Source organism: Myxine glutinosa, chromosome 6 (assembly GCF_964187855.1).
Source record: "Myxine glutinosa chromosome 6, kmMyxGlut1.1, whole genome shotgun sequence".
In the NCBI taxonomy this organism is placed as follows: domain Eukaryota; kingdom Metazoa; phylum Chordata; class Myxini; order Myxiniformes; family Myxinidae; genus Myxine; species Myxine glutinosa.
Window position 1 is genome coordinate 189676928 of NC_136266.1, and position 23028 is coordinate 189699955.

General features: G+C 39.2%; 1 protein-coding gene across 2 annotated transcripts in view; it reads right to left on the bottom strand.

Moving 5' to 3' along the window:
• Positions 1-23028, bottom strand: part of LOC137429057 (cadherin-7) — a 388741-nt gene that overhangs the window by 189034 nt on the left and 176679 nt on the right. For both annotated transcript variants that reach the window (XM_078781016.1, XM_078781015.1), the window contains one exon: positions 2119-2500. In XM_078781016.1, the coding sequence (XP_078637142.1) occupies positions 2119-2418 (300 nt within the window). In that variant the 5' untranslated portion in view covers positions 2419-2500. The remainder of the gene's footprint in view (positions 1-2118; positions 2501-23028) is intronic.

The window sequence follows — 23028 nt, forward strand, 5'->3', positions numbered from 1 at the left end:
TTAAACACCAATCTGACAGTTTGGATTCGCACCCAACACTCGGCCTGTTAAACACCAATCTGACAGTTTGGATTCGCACTCAACACTCGGCCTGTTAAACACCAATCTGACAGTTTGGATTCGCACCCAACACTCGGCCTGTTAAACACCAATCTAATAGTTTGGATTCGCACTCAACACTCGGCCTGTTAAACACCAATCTGACAGTTTGGATTCGCACTCAACACTCGGCCTGTTAAACACCAATCTAATAGTTTGGATTCGCACCCAACACTCGGCCTGTTAAACACCAATCTAATCGTTTGGATTCGCACCCAACACTCGGCCTGTTAAACACCCATCTGACAGTTTGGATTCGCACCCAACACTCGGCCTGTTAAACACCCATCTGACAGTTTGGATTCGCACCCAACACTCGCCCTGTTAAACACCCATCTGACAGTTTGGATTCGCACCCAACACCCGGCCTGTTAAACACCAATCTAATAGTTTGGATTCGCACTCAACACTCGGCCTGTTAAACACCAATCTAATAGTTTGGATTCGCACCCAACACTCGGCCTGTTAAACACCAATCTGACAGTTTGGATTCACACCCAACACTCGGCCTGTTAAACACCAATCTGACAGTTTGGATTCACACCCAACACTCGGCCTGTTAAACACCAATCTGACAGTTTGGATTCGCACCCAACACTCGGCCTGTTAAACACCAATCTGACAGTTTGGATTCACACCCAACACTCGGCCTGTTAAACACCAATCTGACAGTTTGGATTCGCACTCAACACTCGGCCTGTTAAACACCAATCTAATAGTTTGGATTCGCACCCAACACCCGGCCTGTTAAACACCAATCTGACAGTTTGGATTCACACCCAACACTCGGCCTGTTAAACACCAATCTGACAGTTTGGATTTGCACCCAACACTCGGCCTGTTAAACACCAATCTGACAGTTTGGATTCACACCCAACACTCGGCCTGTTAAACACCAATCTGACAGTTTGGATTCGCACTCAACACTCGGCCTGTTAAACACCAATCTGACAGTTTGGATTCACACCCAACACTCGGCCTGTTAAACACCAATCTGACAGTTTGGATTCGCACCCAACACTCGGCCTGTTAAACACCAATCTAATAGTTTGGATTCGCACCCAACACTCGGCCTGTTAAACACCCATCTGACAGTTTGGATTCGCACCCAACACTCGGCCTGTTAAACACCAATCTGACAGTTTGGATTCGCACCCAACACTCGGCCTGTTAAACACCAATCTAATAGTTTGGATTCGCACCCAACACTCGGCCTGTTAAACACCAATCTGACAGTTTGGATTCGCACCCAACACTCGGCCTGTTAAACACCAATCTGACAGTTTGGATTCGCACCCAACACTCGGCCTGTTAAACACCCATCTGACAGTTTGGATTCGCACCCAACACTCGGCCTGTTAAACACCAATCTGACAGTTTGGATTCGCACTCAACACTCGGCCTGTTAAACACCAATCTAATAGTTTGGATTCGCACCCAACACTCGGCCTGTTAAACACCAATCTGACAGTTTGGATTCGCACCCAACACTCGGCCTGTTAAACACCAATCTGATAGTTTGGATTCACACCCAACACTCGGCCTGTTAAACACCAATCTGACAGTTTGGATTCGCACTCAACACTCGGCCTGTTAAACACCAATCTGACAGTTTGGATTCGCACTCAACACTCGGCCTGTTAAACACCAATCTGACAGTTTGGATTCGCACCCAACACCCGGCCTGTTAAACACCAATCTGACAGTTTGGATTCACACCCAACACTCGGCCTGTTAAACACCAATCTGACAGTTTGGATTCGCACTCAACACTCGGCCTGTTAAACACCAATCTGACAGTTTGGATTCGCACTCAACACTCGGCCTGTTAAACACCAATCTGACAGTTTGGAGTCGGTTCGGGAATGGCACGCAAACCCCACAGGTCAGGTAGGTGTGCTCCGGCCCCACCATCCTGTCGGACCGAAATAGGAAGATAAGATGCGATGACATCACATGGAGAACATGTGTGAGTAAGTGAAGAAGCAGTAAGGAATGTATTAATACGTTTTCTCCTACCTTTCCAACATGAAGAGGCTCCTTCCCTGTGTATTCTTCAACAACGAAAAACTGGTTCCACATCCAGCCTCGCTTTGATCGCCTCCGACCCGTCGACATTATCTTTTCATGCCCAAGATTCCCAATATCCTTTGCAGTTCCATTAGTGGTCTCACGGGTCACGTGAAGTGAGCCAGGAATCTCAGCGGTCACATAACTCTCCCGGTGGGAAACTGAGCCAGGATTGGTCGATGCTGTTGTCAAATAGCTCGAAATGACCAATGAAATCCACAAACATACTTTTCCATTAAATGGACCCATTTGTTTCCAGACACGGTCGCCTTCCTGTTTTACTCGTGACCTCTTTTCCCAGGTGGCTCTGGGACACTTCAAGTAGGCACAGCTGCGGACAAGAAATAGGAAAAGGTCACGATATATCTTACAAAGACAATTCATATATTATACAGCAGCAGTTTGTCTGAATAATTGAGACATTTCTTAAAGCTTTCTTTTTCTTAAAGTTCACCATCTCTTATCGTCCCCCATCCAAAACCTTGATCTTTTCTACCCCCGCTAATTTCACCCCAGATCCACTTTTTTGAAATACCAACTTCTGTCCTGGAAGTCCTTGGTGTCCTTGTGTTTTACACTTCTCCCTCCACCCCCCCCCGACTTTCAACACTCTAGAAATTGTTATATATCCTTCCCCAGATCTTTATATCCTTCCCCTCCTCACAATTGTATCTACGGACAGTTCCTTGGACTTCATGATCGAGTTTCTGATCTGACATGCAGTCAACTGTGGGACCTCATACAGAAATGTGTATTTATTTCTAAATCATGCGCAATCAATTGAATTGGTCAAAGGTAGACTCCAATCAAGTTGTGGAGACACCTCAATGATGATCAAAGGAAATCGGATGAACCTGAGCTCAATTTAGAGTGTTATGGCAAAGGGGTTGAATACTTTTTGACTCAAAACATTTCAGCTTTGCATTTTTAATTATTTTGTAAAAACTTCTAAAAAAACAATCCATTTTTACATTATGGGGTATTACAGCATGTGTAGATCAGTGCCAAAAAAATCTCAATTGAATTAATTTCAAATTCAGGCTGTAACACAATAAAATGTGAAAAGTCAAGAGGTTCTGAATACTTTCTGAATGCCGCACTGGAGGTGTCAGTGCATCGAGCTAGTGCCAAAAATGGAATGAGGCAAATAAAACAAAACAACAATCCGACATTAAGATAAAGACAATGAAAGATATCCAATTAATACAATAAATGTGAAATGACTCCACTCTGCTGCTCCATTCCTCATCCCTCAGATCGGCAGTCTGCAGCCTCCTCACTCTCTGCAGACCTGGACAAAATCACAGACTGGTCAAACAAGTGGAACATGTCTTTCAATCCCGACAAATCTCACACTCTTACGATGTTTCTCTGAAAAGATCGACTGGACAACCCTCCCATCTACTTTCTCAACAATCCTCTCCAAGAAGTTCTGTCACTCAAGCTTTTGGGTCTCACTATCTGCCATGATCTTTCCTGGGAAAACCACATTTCCAATCTGGCCTCCAAAGCCAGTCGCCGACTGGGCATCCTCCGTCGTGCGAAGTCCTTCCTTGGCACACCTGAGCTCCTCACCACATACAAGGCTTTCATCCGCAGCTCAATGGAATACTGCTCTCCCCCTCTGGGCCGGTTCTCCATCCTCACAACTAGCTCGCCTTCATGTTGTTGAAACCAAAGCGTTCAGAATCATTGGAATATCCCGCGATGAAGCTAACTCCGAGGGCTTTTCACTCACTCACCGCAGGCAGGTAGGTGGTCTTTCTGTCTTCTTCCGACTCCTCTCCGGTCTTGCTCCCCCAGCTCTATCTCTGCTCTGTCCCCCAAATATTCCTGCAGGTCGCACAAGATCTGCCAGCAACCCTCTTCTGGTGAAATGGCCAAAATCAAGACTCTCTGCGCACCTTCACTCTTTCATTCCTCTTTTCTCCCTCACTCTCTTCAATCCCACTCCTCCCTCCAGGTCTTTAAAACAGCTGTTCACCACCATCTCTTATCTTCCCCCATCCAAAACCTTGATCTTTTCTACCCCCGCTAATTTCACCCCAATTCCACTTTTTTCAAATACCAACTTCTGTCCTGGAAGTCCTTGGTGTCCCTGTGTTTTATACTTCTCCATCCCCCCCCCCCCCCCTTCCCACGCCTCCTCCCCCCAAGCCCTCTCCCTCCCACACATCTCCCTGCTCTCAAATGTTGTGTTTGTGTGCTTCCCCTTCTCTCCCCATCTTGTCTTCCGCTCCCTCTTTTTATATATTTTGTTTGTCTGGTTGATTTGTTTGTGAAGTAAATGTTAGCTCTTTCACGAGCCTCGATTCAGTAAACAAAAAAGAGAAAGAAAAAGAAAAAAAAAAAGCTCTCGTGATTGGGAGTTTGACAAAGATTTACAAATGTCAGTTCGAGATTCTTCTTTTTCCTCGTGTGACTCAAAAACCAACTGGGAACGTGTCTCTGCCCATTATTTATTTAGTTTATCATTCCAGGAATTCCTAATGATTTATATAAGGAATGTTCATCAACAAAGTCCAGCTCCTTCAATTTGAAAAGGTGTTCGGAGCAGTTATAGAGCCGAGTTTCTCTGCCCATAAACTAAGGAAGTTAATGAGAAAATAGAAACTTTCTGAGTGACTTTCACTGAATGAACATTTTGCACCAACTGAATGTTTTGTCATCCATGTTGAAAACTTTCCAACAATTCCATGTGAGTTTGCACAAAGTTATAAAAGTGCATATGCAAAGTCTTCAAGATGGATGATAGAAAACTGAAATCCTCAACACTCACGAGGTTCTAAATTACACAATGTAGGCCCCGGGCCTCTATTATAGAAGCCAACACAATGTAGGCCCCAGGCCTCTATTATAGAAGCCGCTTGCACTCGTACGACTCCTTGGGTGGGTAAAGAGTGTTTGCTTCACACTCCAAAGAGGTGTTAAACAAAGAGATTGCTCAAAAGGGATAACGAGACATCAATATACAAATCCGAGTACTTTTGGAGACCAAGACATGATGGACCAAAGAGCCTTTTCTTATGTCTCACTTTCATTTCAATTCCATAAGGAGATTCCTTCACATCTGCACTTGGTTTCACGAGCCAATGAAGAAGGGGAGCAAAAAGGATTTCCCCAAACAATAATTATCGCACATGAGTCAGGAATACCATGAAAAACAACGACGACTACCACTACGACTACTAATTCATTCAATAGCCTTGATTTTTCATCAATTACTTCCACACCACCTTGAGGATTTGTCTGGGGGACGTTTTTGGCCCAAATCTTTCACGAATCGACTGGCCAGGCCTCGAATCAGACTGAAGGTGATATATGGCAATTGTATGGCAATAACTCGCCTACTCTTAACGATAACGAACTAAATAACTCCTATCTTAACGATAACGTGCCTACTCGTCATCAAGGCAATGTGGAATCTATAATATCCTCTACCCAATGCTGCAGATGGACACGTACTTATTGATTTCTCACCCTGTATGTTTCTATTTGGGTCCGAGATTGGAATTCGGCCTAAACAGCACAGAAGCGAATGCACACACGGTACCTCTAATATATCCTGCCTGACTAAACATATATCAGGTTCTGACTTGGAAGAAATATAATATGTTTCGAGTTATCAAGCAGCAACCCTATAACCCGGAGCATATGTCGACCATATAAAACCCAATGTGTGTTTGTGTGCTTGAACAGATGTCCGTCCTCTTCATTAGGGTAGGGTTTTAAAGACCGATCTTTCAACACGAATGTGTGTTCACTCGGGTCTATTTTTGAGGATACAACAAACTTGAAAAACATTTTCCATAAAAGAGTAATTATGTCTCTTCTATTGGGATTGTAGATGGTGGCCTGCTAACCGAGCCTCAAGGGCGGTGTACAGAAGTGTTATTTTAAATAACAATAAATACAAGTCTCAGGGAGGTGAAATTCGCTGCACGTGATGTGCAATGCGTGCCGAGTAAAACAAATGCTAATTTACGTCTATAGGACGTCTACTAAATAAAGAAGATATGAGCACACCTTACACTCGGCCCAAGCTTCAGACTTTGACATGCTCACAAGGCTGCACTGTCGAATAAACTGTTCCAATTTAACGGGCTTTTTGCGAGTATGTTATTAATCCTTTTTGAAATCAGTTATACATTTTTCCCAGAGGCAGATCACTCTCCTAATTCTATTCAAATAGAAGTCATGTGTTTGGCTCTGATTCTCCATCTTACAAATCATAAAAAAAATTAAACTTTTGTCTGAACTACTTGTTGGACATCTGTCGGAAACTTTCTCAGCCTCTTCTTTTGTTAGGCATGGCTGCCTGAGGCCACCTGTCCTTTTCATCCTTTTTCGTCCATCAAATAATGCTGGCAGAAAGGACGCCAGGTTTAAAATCCATCTAATAATGCCGGCAGTCAACACACTAGGTTTAACATCCACCAAATAATGCCGGCAGACAGCACGCCAGGTTTAACATCCATCTAATAATACCGGCAGTCAGCACACCAGGTTTAACATCAACCAAATAATGCCGGCAGACAACACGCCAGGTTTAACATCCATCTAATAATGCCGGCAGTCAACACACTAGGTTTAACATCCACCAAATAATGTAGGCAGACAGCACGCCAGGTTTAACATCCATCTAATAATACCGGCAGACAACACGCCAGGTTTAACATCCATCTAATAATGCCGGCAGTCAACACACTAGGTTTAACATCCACCAAATAATGCCGGCAGACAACACGCCAGGTTTAACATCCATCTAATAATGCCGGCAGTCAGCACACTAGGTTTAACATCCACCAAATAATGTAGGCAGACAGCACGCCAAGTTTAACATCCACCAAATAATGCCGGCAGAAAAAACGGCAGGTTTAACATCCATCTAATAATACCGGCAGTCAGCACACTAGGTTTAACATCCATCTAATAATGCCGGCAGACAGCACGCCCAGTTTAACATCCACCAAATAATGCCGGCAGACAGCACGCCCAGTTTAACATCCACCAAATAATGCCGGCAGACAACACGCCAGGTTTAACATCCATCTAATAATACCGGCAGTCAGCACACAAGGTTTAAGATCCACCAAATAATGCTGGCAGACACCACGCCAGGTTTAAGATCCATCAAATAATGCCGGCAGACAACACAACAGTTTAACATCCATCTAATAATGTAGGTAGTCAGCACACGAGGTTTAAGATACAACAAATAATGCCGGCAGACAACACGCCAGTTAAACATCCATCACATAATGCTGGGAGACAACACACCAGTTTAACATCCATCACATAATGCCAGGAGACAGCACACCAGTTTAACATCCAGCACATAATGCCGGGAGACAACACACCAGTTTAACATCCAACACATAATGCTGGGAGACAGCACACCAGTTTAACATCCAACACATAATGCCAGGAGACAGCACACCAGTTTAACATCCAACGCATAATGCCGGGAGACAACACACCAGTTTAACATCCAACGCATAATGCCGGGAGACAACACACCAGTTTAACATCCAACGCATAATGCTGGGAGACAACACCCCAGTTTAACATCCAACGCACAATGCTGGGAGACAACACACCAGTTTAACATCTATCACATAATGCTGGGAGACAGCACACCAGTTTAACATCCAACGCATAATGCTGGGAGACAACACCCCAGTTTAACATCCATCGCATAATGCTGGGAGACAACACCCCAGTTTAACATCCATCGCATATTGCTGGGAGACAACACCCCAGTTTAACATCCAACACATAATGCTGGGAGACAACATCCCAGTTTAACATCCATCACATAATGCCAGGAGAGGGCACACCAGTTTAACATCCAACACATAATGCCGGGAGACAACACACCAGTTTAACATCCAACACATAATGCCGGGAGACAGCACACCAGTTTAACATCCAACACATAATGCCGGGAGACAACACACCAGTTTAACATCCAACACATAATGCCGGGAGACAACACACCAGTTTAACATCCAACACATAATGCCAGGAGACAGCACACCAGTTTAACATCCAACACATAATGCCGGGAGACAACACACCAGTTTAACATCCATCACATAATGCCAGGAGACAGCACACCAGTTTAATATCCAACACATAATGCCGGGAGACAGCACACCAGTTTAACATCCAACACATAATGCTGGGAGACAACATCCCAGTTTAACATCCATCACATAATGCCAGGAGACAGCACACCAGGTTAACATCCAACACATAATGCCGGGAGACAACACACCAGTTTAACATCCAAAACATAATGCTGGGAAACAGCACACCAGTTTAACATCCAACACATAATGCTGGAACACAACACACCAGTTTAACATCCAGCACATAATGCAGGGAAACAACACACCAGTTTAACATCCAAAACATAATGCTGGAACACAACACACCAGTTTAACATCCAACACATAATGCAGGGAGACAACACACCAGTTTAACATCCAAAACATAATGCTGGGAGACAACAGACCAGTTTAACATCCATCACATAATGCCGGGAGACAACACACCAGTTTAACATCCAACACATAATGCTGGGAGACAACACACCAGTTTAACATCTATCACATAATGCCATGAGACAGCACACCAGTTTAACATCCAGCACATAATGCTGGGAGACAACACACCAGTTTAACATCCAGCACATAATGCCGGGGGACAACACACCAGTTTAACATCCATCACATAATGCCGTGAGACAGCACACCAGTTTAACATCCAGCACATAATGCCGGGAGACAGCACACCAGTTTAACATCCAGCACATAATGCCGGGAGACAGCACACCAGTTTAACATCCAACACATAATGCCGGGAGACAACACACCAGTTTAACATCCAACGCATAATGCCGGGAGACAACACACCAGTTTAACATCCAACACATAATGCTGGGAGACAACACACCAGTTTAACATCCAACGCATAATGCCGGGCGACAACACACCAGTTTAACATCCAACACATAATGCTGGGAGACAACACACCAGTTTAACATCCAACGCATAATGCCGGGAGACAACACACCAGTTTAACATCCAACACATAATGCTGGGAGACAACACACCAGTTTAACATCCATCGCATAATGCTGGGAGACAGCACACCAGTTTATCATCCATCACATAATGCCATGAGACAGCACACCAATTTAACATCCAGCACATAATGCCGGGAGACAGCACACCAGTTTAACATCCAGCACATAATGCCGGGAGACAGCACACCAGTTTAACATCCAACACATAATGCCGGGAGACAACACACCAGTTTAACATCCAACGCATAATGCCGGGAGACAACACACCAGTTTAACATCCAACGCATAATGCCGGGAGACAACACACCAGTTTAACATCCAACACATAATGCTGGGAGACAACACACCAGTTTAACATCCATCGCATAATGCTGGGAGTCAACACACAGGTTTTACATCCATCACATAATGCCGGGAGACAGCACACCAGTTTATCATCCAACACATAATGTCGGGAGACAACACACCAGTTTAACATCCAACACATAATGCCAGGAGACAACACACCAGTTTAACATCCAACGCATAATTCCGGGAGACAACACACCAGATTAACATCCAACACATAATGCCGGGAGACAACACACCAGTTTAACATCCATCCCATAATGCCGGGAGACAACACACAAGCTTAAAATCCAACACATAATGCCGGGAGACAACACACGAGTTGAACATCCATCACATAATGCCGGGAGACAACACACCAGTTTAACATCTATCACATAATGCCGTGAGACAGCACACCAGTTTAACATCCAGCACATAATGCTGGGAGACAACACACCAGTTTAACATCCAGCACATAATGCCGGGGGACAACACACCAGTTTAACATCCATCACATAATGCCGTGAGACAGCACACCAGTTTAACATCCAGCACATAATGCCGGGAGACAGCACACCAGTTTAACATCCAGCACATAATGCCGGGAGACAGCACACCAGTTTAACATCCAACACATAATGCCGGGAGACAACACACCAGTTTAACATCCAACGCATAATGCCGGGAGACAACACACCAGTTAAACATCCAACACATAATGCTGGGAGACAACACACCAGTTTAACATCCAACGCATAATGCCGGGCGACAACACACCAGTTTAACATCCAACACATAATGCTGGGAGACAACACACCAGTTTAACATCCAACGCATAATGCCGGGAGACAACACACCAGTTTAACATCCAACACATAATGCTGGGAGACAACACACCAGTTTAACATCCATCGCATAATGCTGGGAGACAGCACACCAGTTTATCATCCATCACATAATGCCATGAGACAGCACACCAGTTTAACATCCAGCACATAATGCCGGGAGACAGCACACCAGTTTAACATCCAGCCCATAATGCCGGGAGACAGCACACCAGTTTAACATCCAACACATAATGCCGGGAGACAACACACCAGTTTAACATCCAATGCATAATGCCGGGAGACAACACACCAGTTTAACATCCAACGCATAATGCCGGGAGACAACACACCAGTTTAACATCCAACACATAATGCTGGGAGACAACACACCAGTTTAACATCCATCGCATAATGCTGGGAGTCAACACACAGGTTTTACATCCATCACATAATGCCGGGAGACAGCACACCAGTTTATCATCCAACACTAAATGTCGGGAGACAACACACCAGTTTAACATCCAACACATAATGCCAGGAGACAACACACCAGTTTAACATCCAACGCATAATTCCGGGAGACAACACACCAGATTAACATCCAACACATAATGCCGGGAGACAACACACCAGTTTAACATCCATCCCATAATGCCGGGAGACAACACACAAGCTTAAAATCCAACACATAATGCCGGGAGACAACACACGAGTTGAACATCCATCACATAATGCCGGGAGACAACACACCAGTTTAACATCCAACACATAATGCTGGGAGACAACACACCAGTTTAACATCCATCACATAATGCCGGGAGACAACACACCAGTTTAACATCGAACGCATAATGCTGGGAGACAACACACCAGTTTAACATCCAACACATAATGCCGGGAGACAACACACCAGTTAACATCCAACACATAATGCTGGGAGACAACACACCAGTTTACCATCCATCACATAATGCTGGGAGACAGCACACCAGTTTAACATCCAACGCATAATGCTGGGAGACAGCACACCAGTTTATCATCCAACACATAATGCTGGGAGACAACATCCCAGTTTAACATCCATCACATAATGCCAGGAGACAGCACACCAGGTTAACATCCAACACATAATGCCGGGAGACAACACACCAGTTTAACATCCAAAACATAATGCTGGGAAACAGCACACCAGTTTAACATCCAACACATAATGCTGGAACACAACACACCAGTTTAACATCCAGCACATAATGCAGGGAAACAACACACCAGTTTAACATCCAAAACATAATGCTGGAACACAACACACCAGTTTAACATCCAACACATAATGCAGGGAGACAACACACCAGTTTAACATCCAAAACATAATGCTGGGAGACAACAGACCAGTTTAACATCCATCACATAATGCCGGGAGACAACACACCAGTTTAACATCCAACACATAATGCTGGGAGACAACACACCAGTTTAACATCTATCACATAATGCCATGAGACAGCACACCAGTTTAACATCCAGCACATAATGCTGGGAGACAACACACCAGTTTAACATCCAGCACATAATGCCGGGGGACAACACACCAGTTTAACATCCATCACATAATGCCGTGAGACAGCACACCAGTTTAACATCCAGCACATAATGCCGGGAGACAGCACACCAGTTTAACATCCAGCACATAATGCCGGGAGACAGCACACCAGTTTAACATCCAACACATAATGCCGGGAGACAACACACCAGTTTAACATCCAACGCATAATGCCGGGAGACAACACACCAGTTTAACATCCAACACATAATGCTGGGAGACAACACACCAGTTTAACATCCAACGCATAATGCCGGGCGACAACACACCAGTTTAACATCCAACACATAATGCTGGGAGACAACACACCAGTTTAACATCCAACGCATAATGCCGGGAGACAACACACCAGTTTAACATCCAACACATAATGCTGGGAGACAACACACCAGTTTAACATCCATCGCATAATGCTGGGAGACAGCACACCAGTTTATCATCCATCACATAATGCCATGAGACAGCACACCAATTTAACATCCAGCACATAATGCCGGGAGACAGCACACCAGTTTAACATCCAGCACATAATGCCGGGAGACAGCACACCAGTTTAACATCCAACACATAATGCCGGGAGACAACACACCAGTTTAACATCCAACGCATAATGCCGGGAGACAACACACCAGTTTAACATCCAACGCATAATGCCGGGAGACAACACACCAGTTTAACATCCAACACATAATGCTGGGAGACAACACACCAGTTTAACATCCATCGCATAATGCTGGGAGTCAACACACAGGTTTTACATCCATCACATAATGCCGGGAGACAGCACACCAGTTTATCATCCAACACATAATGTCGGGAGACAACACACCAGTTTAACATCCAACACATAATGCCAGGAGACAACACACCAGTTTAACATCCAACGCATAATTCCGGGAGACAACACACCAGATTAACATCCAACACATAATGCCGGGAGACAACACACCAGTTTAACATCCATCCCATAATGCCGGGAGACAACACACAAGCTTAAAATCCAACACATAATGCCGGGAGACAACACACGAGTTGAACATCCATCACATAATGCCGGGAGACAACACACCAGTTTAACATCTATCACATAATGCCGTGAGACAGCACACCAGTTTAACATCCAGCACATAATGCTGGGAGACAACACACCAGTTTAACATCCAGCACATAATGCCGGGGGACAACACACCAGTTTAACATCCATCACATAATGCCGTGAGACAGCACACCAGTTTAACATCCAGCACATAATGCCGGGAGACAGCACACCAGTTTAACATCCAGCACATAATGCCGGGAGACAGCACACCAGTTTAACATCCAACACATAATGCCGGGAGACAACACACCAGTTTAACATCCAACGCATAATGCCGGGAGACAACACACCAGTTAAACATCCAACACATAATGCTGGGAGACAACACACCAGTTTAACATCCAACGCATAATGCCGGGCGACAACACACCAGTTTAACATCCAACACATAATGCTGGGAGACAACACACCAGTTTAACATCCAACGCATAATGCCGGGAGACAACACACCAGTTTAACATCCAACACATAATGCTGGGAGACAACACACCAGTTTAACATCCATCGCATAATGCTGGGAGACAGCACACCAGTTTATCATCCATCACATAATGCCATGAGACAGCACACCAGTTTAACATCCAGCACATAATGCCGGGAGACAGCACACCAGTTTAACATCCAGCCCATAATGCCGGGAGACAGCACACCAGTTTAACATCCAACACATAATGCCGGGAGACAACACACCAGTTTAACATCCAATGCATAATGCCGGGAGACAACACACCAGTTTAACATCCAACGCATAATGCCGGGAGACAACACACCAGTTTAACATCCAACACATAATGCTGGGAGACAACACACCAGTTTAACATCCATCGCATAATGCTGGGAGTCAACACACAGGTTTTACATCCATCACATAATGCCGGGAGACAGCACACCAGTTTATCATCCAACACTAAATGTCGGGAGACAACACACCAGTTTAACATCCAACACATAATGCCAGGAGACAACACACCAGTTTAACATCCAACGCATAATTCCGGGAGACAACACACCAGATTAACATCCAACACATAATGCCGGGAGACAACACACCAGTTTAACATCCATCCCATAATGCCGGGAGACAACACACAAGCTTAAAATCCAACACATAATGCCGGGAGACAACACACGAGTTGAACATCCATCACATAATGCCGGGAGACAACACACCAGTTTAACATCCAACACATAATGCTGGGAGACAACACACAAGTTTAACATCCATCACATAATGCCGGGAGACAACACACCAGTTTAACATCGAACGCATAATGCTGGGAGACAACACACCAGTTTAACATCCAACACATAATGCCGGGAGACAACACACCAGTTAACATCCAACACATAATGCTGGGAGACAACACACCAGTTTACCATCCATCACATAATGCTGGGAGACAGCACACCAGTTTAACATCCAACGCATAATGCTGGGAGACAGCACACCAGTTTATCATCCAACACATAATGCTGGGAGACAACACACCAGTTTAACATCCAACACATAATGCCGGGAGACAACACACCAGTTTAACATCCAACACATAATGCTGGGAGACAACACACCAGTTTAACATCCATCGCATATTGCCAGGAGACAACACACCAGTTTAACATCCATCAATTAATGCCAGGAGACAGCACACCAGTTTATCATCCAACACATAATGTCGGGAGACAACACACCAGATTAACATCCAACACATAATGCTGGGAGACACACCAGATTAACATCCATCACATAATACCGGGAGACAGCCCACGAGTTTAACATCCATCACATCATGCCGGGAGACAACACACCAGTTTAACATCCATCACATAATGCTGGGAGACAACACACCAGTTTAACATCCAACGCATCATACCGGGAGACAGCCCACGAGTTTAACATCCATCACATAATGCCTGGAGACAACACACCAGTTTAACATCCATCACATAATGCCGGGAGACAACACACCAGTTTAACATCCAACGCATCATGCCGGGAGACAACACAGCAGTTTAACATCCAACGCATAATGCCGGGAGACAACACACCAGTTTAACATCCATCACATAATGCCGAGAGATAACACACCAGTTTAACATCCAACGCATAATGCCGGGAGATAACACACCAGTTTATCATCCAACACATAATGCCGGGAGACAACACACCAGTTTAACATCCAACGCATCATGCCGGGAGACAACACACCAGTTTAGCATCCAACGCATAATGCCGGGAGACAACACACCAGTTTAACATCCATCACATAATGCCGAGAGAAAACACACCAGTTTAACATCCAACGCATCATGCCGGGAGATAACACACCAGTTTATCATCCAACACATAATGCCGGGAGACAACTCACCAGTTTAACATCCAACGCATAATGCCGGAGACAACACACCAGTTTAACATCCAACACATAATGCCAGGAGACAGCACACCAGTTTAACATACAACGCATAATGCCGGGAGACAGCACACCAGTTTAACATCCAACGCATAATGCCGTGAGATAACACACCAGTTTAACATCCAACGCATAATGCCGGGAGACAGCACACCAGTTTAACATCCAACACATAATGCCAGGAGACAGCACACCAGTTTATCATCCATCACATAATGCCGGGAGACAACACACCAGTTTAACATCTATCACATAATGCCATGAGACAGCACACCAGTTTAACATCCAGCACATAATGCTGGGAGACAACACACCAGTTTAACATCCTGCACATAATGCCGGGAGACAACACACCAGTTTAACATCCAACACATAATGCCGGGAGATAACACATCAGTTTAACATCCAACACATAATGCCGGGAGACAACACACCAGTTTAACATCCAACACATAATGCCGGGAGACAACACACCAGTTTAACATCCAACACATAATGCCGGGAGACAACACACCAGTTTAACATCCAACACATAATGCCGGGAGACAACACACCAGTCTAACATTCATCCGAGGGATGCTGCACCAATGTCACTGCACCATACCTGTGAAACACTAGGATGACAGTTTATAGTGGGTCGGGATTCAAACCCCGGCTCGACGGTCAACTCGCAAGTGAGTGCACATAGCTCTACGGTATCCTGCATGCACAATGGATTCATACCAAACAATATCATACATAAACTTCCAAAATTATGCAGCAATTGTAACAATACATCTGCAGTTCTATCATCGGGCTGCTCGGATATCCTCGAGATATGATTTTTATTTTTTGTCAGGATATCATACAGGTATTTTTTTGCCAGGATATCATTGAGGTATTTTTTGGTTTTTGCAAGGAAATCAGAGAGGTATATCTTTTCTTTATTTTTGCCAGGATATCAGTGGTATTTTTTTATTTTGCCAGGATATCAATGGTATTTTATATTTTTGCCAGGACATCAGCGGTATATTTTATTATGCCAGGATATCAGTGGTATATTTTATTTTGCCAGGACATCAATTGTATTTTCTATTTTTGCCAGGATATCAATGGTATTTCTAATTTTTGCCAGGATATCAATGGTATTTCTAATTTTTGCCAGGAGTTCAGAGCCATTTTTTTTGCCAGGATATCAGTGGTATTTTCAATTTTGCCAGGATAGAGGTATATTTTTATTTTTGCCAGTATATCAGCAGTATTTTTTAATTTTGCGAGGATATCAGTGATATATATATATTTTTTGCCAGGATATCAGAGGTATTTTTTTTATTTTTCGAGGATATCAGTGGTATTTTTTTTTTGCCAGGATATAACAGGTTGTTTTTTCATTTTTGCCAGGATATCATCGAGATATATATATATATATATATATATATATATATATATATATATATATATATACATACATACATATATATATATATATATATATATATATTGCCAAGATGTCATAGAGGTAGTTTTTTATTTGTGCCAGGATATCATAGATATATTCTTATTTTTGCCAGGATATAAGAGGTATTTTTTTATTTTTACCAGGATATCATAGATATTTTTTTCTTTTTGCCAGGATATCAGAGATATATTCTTATTTTTGCCAGGATATGAGGTATTTTTTATTTTTGCCAGGATATCAGCAGTATTTTTTAATTTTGCCAGGATATCAGTGGTATTGTTTATTTTTGCCAGGATATTAATGCTATTTATTATTTTTGCCAGGATGTCAATGGTATTTCTAATTTTTGCCAGGAGTTCAGAGCCATTTTTTTTGCCAGGATATCAGTGGTATTTTCAATTTTGCCAGGATAGAGGTATATTTTTTATTTTTGCTAGGATATCAGCAGTATTTTGAAATTTGGCCAGGATATCAGCAGTATTTTGAAATTTGGCCAGGATATCATAGAGATATATTCTTATTTTTGCCAGGATATAAGAAGTATTTTTTTATTTTTACCAGGATATCATAGATATTTTTTTCTTTTTGCCAGGATATCAGAGATATATTCTTATTTTTGCAAGGATATAAGAGGTATTTTTTTATTTTTACCAGGATATCATAGATATTTTTTTCTTTTTGCCAGGATATCAGTGGTATTGTTTATTTTTGCCAGGATATTAATGCTATTTATTATTTTTGCCAGGATGTCAATGGCATTTTTAATTTTTGCCAGGATATCAGTGGTATTTCTAATTTTTGCCAGGAGTTCAGAGCCATTTTTTTTGCCAGGATATCAGTGGTATTTTCAATTTTGCCAGGATAGAGGTATATTTTTTATTTTTGCCAGGATATCAGCAGTATTTTGAAATTTGGCCAGGATATCATAGAGATATATTCTTATTTTTGCCAGGATATAAGAAGTATTTTTTTATTTTTACCAGGATATCATAGATATTTTTTTCTTTTTGCCAGGATATCATAGAGATATATTCTTATTTTTGCCAGGATATAAGAGGTATTTTTTATTTTTGCCAGGATATCATAGATATTTTTTTTATTTTTCCAGGATATCTGTGGTATTTTTTAATTTTGCGAGGATATCAGTGGTATTTTTTTTATTTTTGCCAGGATATCAGAGGTATTTTTTTAATTTTTCCAGGATATCTGTGGTATTTTTTTTTTGCCAGGATATCAGTGGTATTGTTTATTTTTGCCAGGATATTAATGCTATTTATTATTTTTGCCAGGATATCAGTGGTATTTCTAATTTTTGCCAGGATATCAGTGGTATTTCTAATTTTAGCCAGGATATCAATGGTATTTTTAATTTTTGCCAGGAGTTCAGAGCCATTTTTTTTGCCAGGATATCAGTGGTATTTTCAATTTTGCCAGGATAGAGGTATATTTTTATTTTTGCCAGGATATAAGCAGTATTTTGAAATTTGGCCAGGATATCAGAGGTATTTTTTTTTGCCAGGATATCATAGAGATATATATTTTTTTGGCCAGGATATCATAGATATATATATTTTTGCCAGGATACAAGAGGTATTTTAAAAATATTTTTGCAAGTATATCATCGAGATATATATATATATATATATTTTGCCAGGATATCATAGAGGTTGTTTTTTTGTTTGTGCCAGGATATTGGAGATATCTTTTTTATTTTTGCCAGGATATCATAGAGATGTATTCTTATTTTTGCCAGGATATAAGAGGTATTTTTTGTTTTTACCAGGATATCATAGAGATATTTATTTTATTTTTACCAGGATATCATAGAGATATATTCTTATTTTTGCCAGGATATCATAGAGATGTATTCTTATTTTTGCCAGGATATAAGACGTATTTTTTTATTTTTACCAGGATATCGTAGAGATATTTTTTTATTTTTGCCAGGATATCATCGAGATATATTCTTATTTTTGCCAGAATATAAGAGATATATTCTTATTTTTGACAGGATATCATAGAGATTTATTCTTATTTTTGCCAGGATATAAGAGGTATTTTTTATTTTTACCAGGATATCATAGAGATATATTCTTATTTTTGCCAGGATATAAGAGGTATTTTTTATTTTTGCCAGGATATCATAGAGATATATTCTTATTTTTGCCAGGATATCATAGAGATATATTCTTATTTTTGCCAGGATATCATAGAGATATATTCTTATTTTTGCCAGGATATCATAGAGATATATTCTTATTTTTGCCAGGATATCATAGAGATATATTCTTATTTTTGCCAGGATATCATAGAGATATATTCTTATTTTTGCCAGGATATAAGAGGTATTTTTTAATTTTTACCAGGATATCATAGAGATATTTTTTAATTTTTACCAGGATATCATAGAGATATATTCTTATTTTTGCAGGAAAAAAGAGGTTTTTTTTTTTTTACCAGGATATAAGAGATTTTTCATATTTTTGCCAGGTTATCATAGATATATTCTTATTTTTTTTGCAGGATATAAGAGGTATTTCTTATTTTTACCAGGATATCAAAGATATATTTATATTTTTACCAGGATATCATAGATATTTTATTTTTTCTAAGATATCAGTGGTATTTTTTTAATTTTTACCAGGATATCATAGAGATATATTCTTATTTTTTTTGCAGGATATAAGAGGTATTTCTTATTTTTACCAGGATATCATAGATATATTTATATTTTTACCAGGATATCATAGATATTTTATTTTTTCTAGGATATCAGTGGTATTTTAAAAATTTTTTTACCAGGATATCATAGATATATTCTTATTTTTGCAGGATATAAGAGGTATTTTTGTTATTTTTACCAGGATATCATAGAGGTATTTTTTATTTTTACCAGGATATCATAGAGATATTTTTTAATTTTTACCAGGATATCATAGAGATATATTCTTATTTTTGCAGGAAAAAAGAGGTTTTTTTTTTTTTACCAGGATATAAGAGATTTTTCATATTTTTGCCAGGTTATCATAGATATATTCTTATTTTTTTTTCAGGATATAAGAGGTATTTCTTATTTTTACCAGGATATCAAAGATATATTTATATTTTTGCCAGGATATCATAGATATTTTATTTTTTCTAAGATATCAGTGGTATTTTTTTAATTTTTACCAGGATATCATAGAGATATATTCTTATTTTTTTTGCAGGATATAAGAGGTATTTTTTGTTTTTACCAGGATATCATAGAGATATTTATTTTATTTTTACCAGGATATCATAGAGATATATTCTTATTTTTGCCAGGATATCATAGAGATGTATTCTTATTTTTGCCAGGATATAAGACGTATTTTTTTATTTTTACCAGGATATCGTAGAGATATTTTTTTATTTTTGCCAGGATATCATCGAGATATATTCTTATTTTTGCCAGAATATAAGAGATATATTCTTATTTTTGACAGGATATCATAGAGATTTATTCTTATTTTTGCCAGGATATAAGAGGTATTTTTTATTTTTACCAGGATATCATAGAGATATATTCTTATTTTTGCCAGGATATAAGAGGTATTTTTTATTTTTGCCAGGATATCATAGAGATATATTCTTATTTTTGCCAGGATATCATAGAGATATATTCTTATTTTTGCCAGGATATCATAGAGATATATTCTTATTTTTGCCAGGATATCATAGAGATATATTCTTATTTTTGCCAGGATATCATAGAGATATATTCTTATTTTTGCCAGGATATCATAGAGATATATTCTTATTTTTGCCAGGATATAAGAGGTATTTTTTAATTTTTACCAGGATATCATAGAGATATTTTTTAATTTTTACCAGGATATCATAGAGATATATTCTTATTTTTGCAGGAAAAAAGAGGTTTTTTTTTTTTTACCAGGATATAAGAGATTTTTCATATTTTTGCCAGGTTATCATAGATATATTCTTATTTTTTTTGCAGGATATAAGAGGTATTTCTTATTTTTACCAGGATATCAAAGATATATTTATATTTTTACCAGGATATCATAGATATTTTATTTTTTCTAAGATATCAGTGGTATTTTTTTAATTTTTACCAGGATATCATAGAGATATATTCTTATTTTTTTTGCAGGATATAAGAGGTATTTCTTATTTTTACCAGGATATCATAGATATATTTATATTTTTACCAGGATATCATAGATATTTTATTTTTTCTAGGATATCAGTGGTATTTTAAAAATTTTTTTACCAGGATATCATAGATATATTCTTATTTTTGCAGGATATAAGAGGTATTTTTGTTATTTTTACCAGGATATCATAGAGGTATTTTTTATTTTTACCAGGATATCATAGAGATATTTTTTAATTTTTACCAGGATATCATAGAGATATATTCTTATTTTTGCAGGAAAAAAGAGGTTTTTTTTTTTTTACCAGGATATAAGAGATTTTTCATATTTTTGCCAGGTTATCATAGATATATTCTTATTTTTTTTTCAGGATATAAGAGGTATTTCTTATTTTTACCAGGATATCAAAGATATATTTATATTTTTACCAGGATATCATAGATATTTTATTTTTTCTAAGATATCAGTGGTATTTTTTTAATTTTTACCAGGATATCATAGAGATATATTCTTATTTTTTTTGCAGGATATAAGAGGTATTTCTTATTTTTACCAGGATATCATAGATATATTTATATTTTTACCAGGATATCATAGATATTTTATTTTTTCTAGGATATCAGTGGTATTTTTAAAAATTTTTTACCAGGATATCATAGATATATTCTTATTTTTGCAGGATATAAGAGGTATTTTTGTTATTTTTACCAGGATATCATAGAGGTATTTTTTATTTTTACCAGGATATCAGAGAGATGTTTTTTTATTTTTGCCAGGATATCATAGAGATATATTCTTATTTTTGCCAGGATATACGAGGTATTTTTTATTTTTACCAGGATATCATAGAGATATTTTTTTATTTTTACCAGGATATCATAGAGATATATTCTTATTTTTGCCAGGATATAAGAGATATTTTTTTATTTTTACCAGGATATCATAAAGATATTTTTTTATTTTTACCAGGATATCATAGAGATGTATTCTTATTTTTGCCAGGATATCATAGAGATATATTCTTATTTTTGCCAGGATATCATAGAGATATATTCTTATTTTTGCCAGGATATCATAGAGATATATTCTTATTTTTGCCAGGATATCATAGAGATATATTCTTATTTTTGCCAGGATATAAGTGGTATTTTAAATTTTTACCAGGATATCATAGAGATATTTTTTTATTTTTACCAGGATATCATAGAGATATATTTTTATTTTTGCCAGGATATAAGAGATATTTTTTATATTTTTGACAGGATATCATGGAGATATATTCTTATTTTTGCCAGGATATCATAGAGATATATTCTTATTTTTGCCAGGATATCATAGAGATATATTCTTATTTTTGCCAGGATATCATAGAGATATATTCTTATTTTTGCCAGGATATAAGAGGTATTTTTTTATTTTTACCAGGATATCATAGAGATATATTCTTATTTTTGCAGGAAAAAAGAGTTTTTTTTTTTTTTTACCAGGATATAAGAGATTTTTTATATTTTTGCCAGGATATCATAGATATATTCTTATTTTTTTTGCAGGATATAAGAGGTATTTCTTATTTTTACCAGGATATCAAAGATATATTTATATTTTTACCAGGATATCATAGATATTTTATTTTTTCTAAGATATCAGTGGTATTTTTTAATTTTTACCAGGATATCATAGAGATATATTCTTGTTTTTTTTGCAGGATATAAGAGGTATTTCTTATTTTTACCAGGATATCATAGATATATTTATATTTTTACCAGGATATCATAGATATTTTATTTTTTCTAGGATATCAGTGGTATTTTTAATTTTTTTTTACCAGGATATCATAGATATATTCTTATTTTTGCAGGATATAAGAGGTATTTTTGTTATTTTTACCAGGATATCATAGAGATATTTTTTTATTTTTGCCA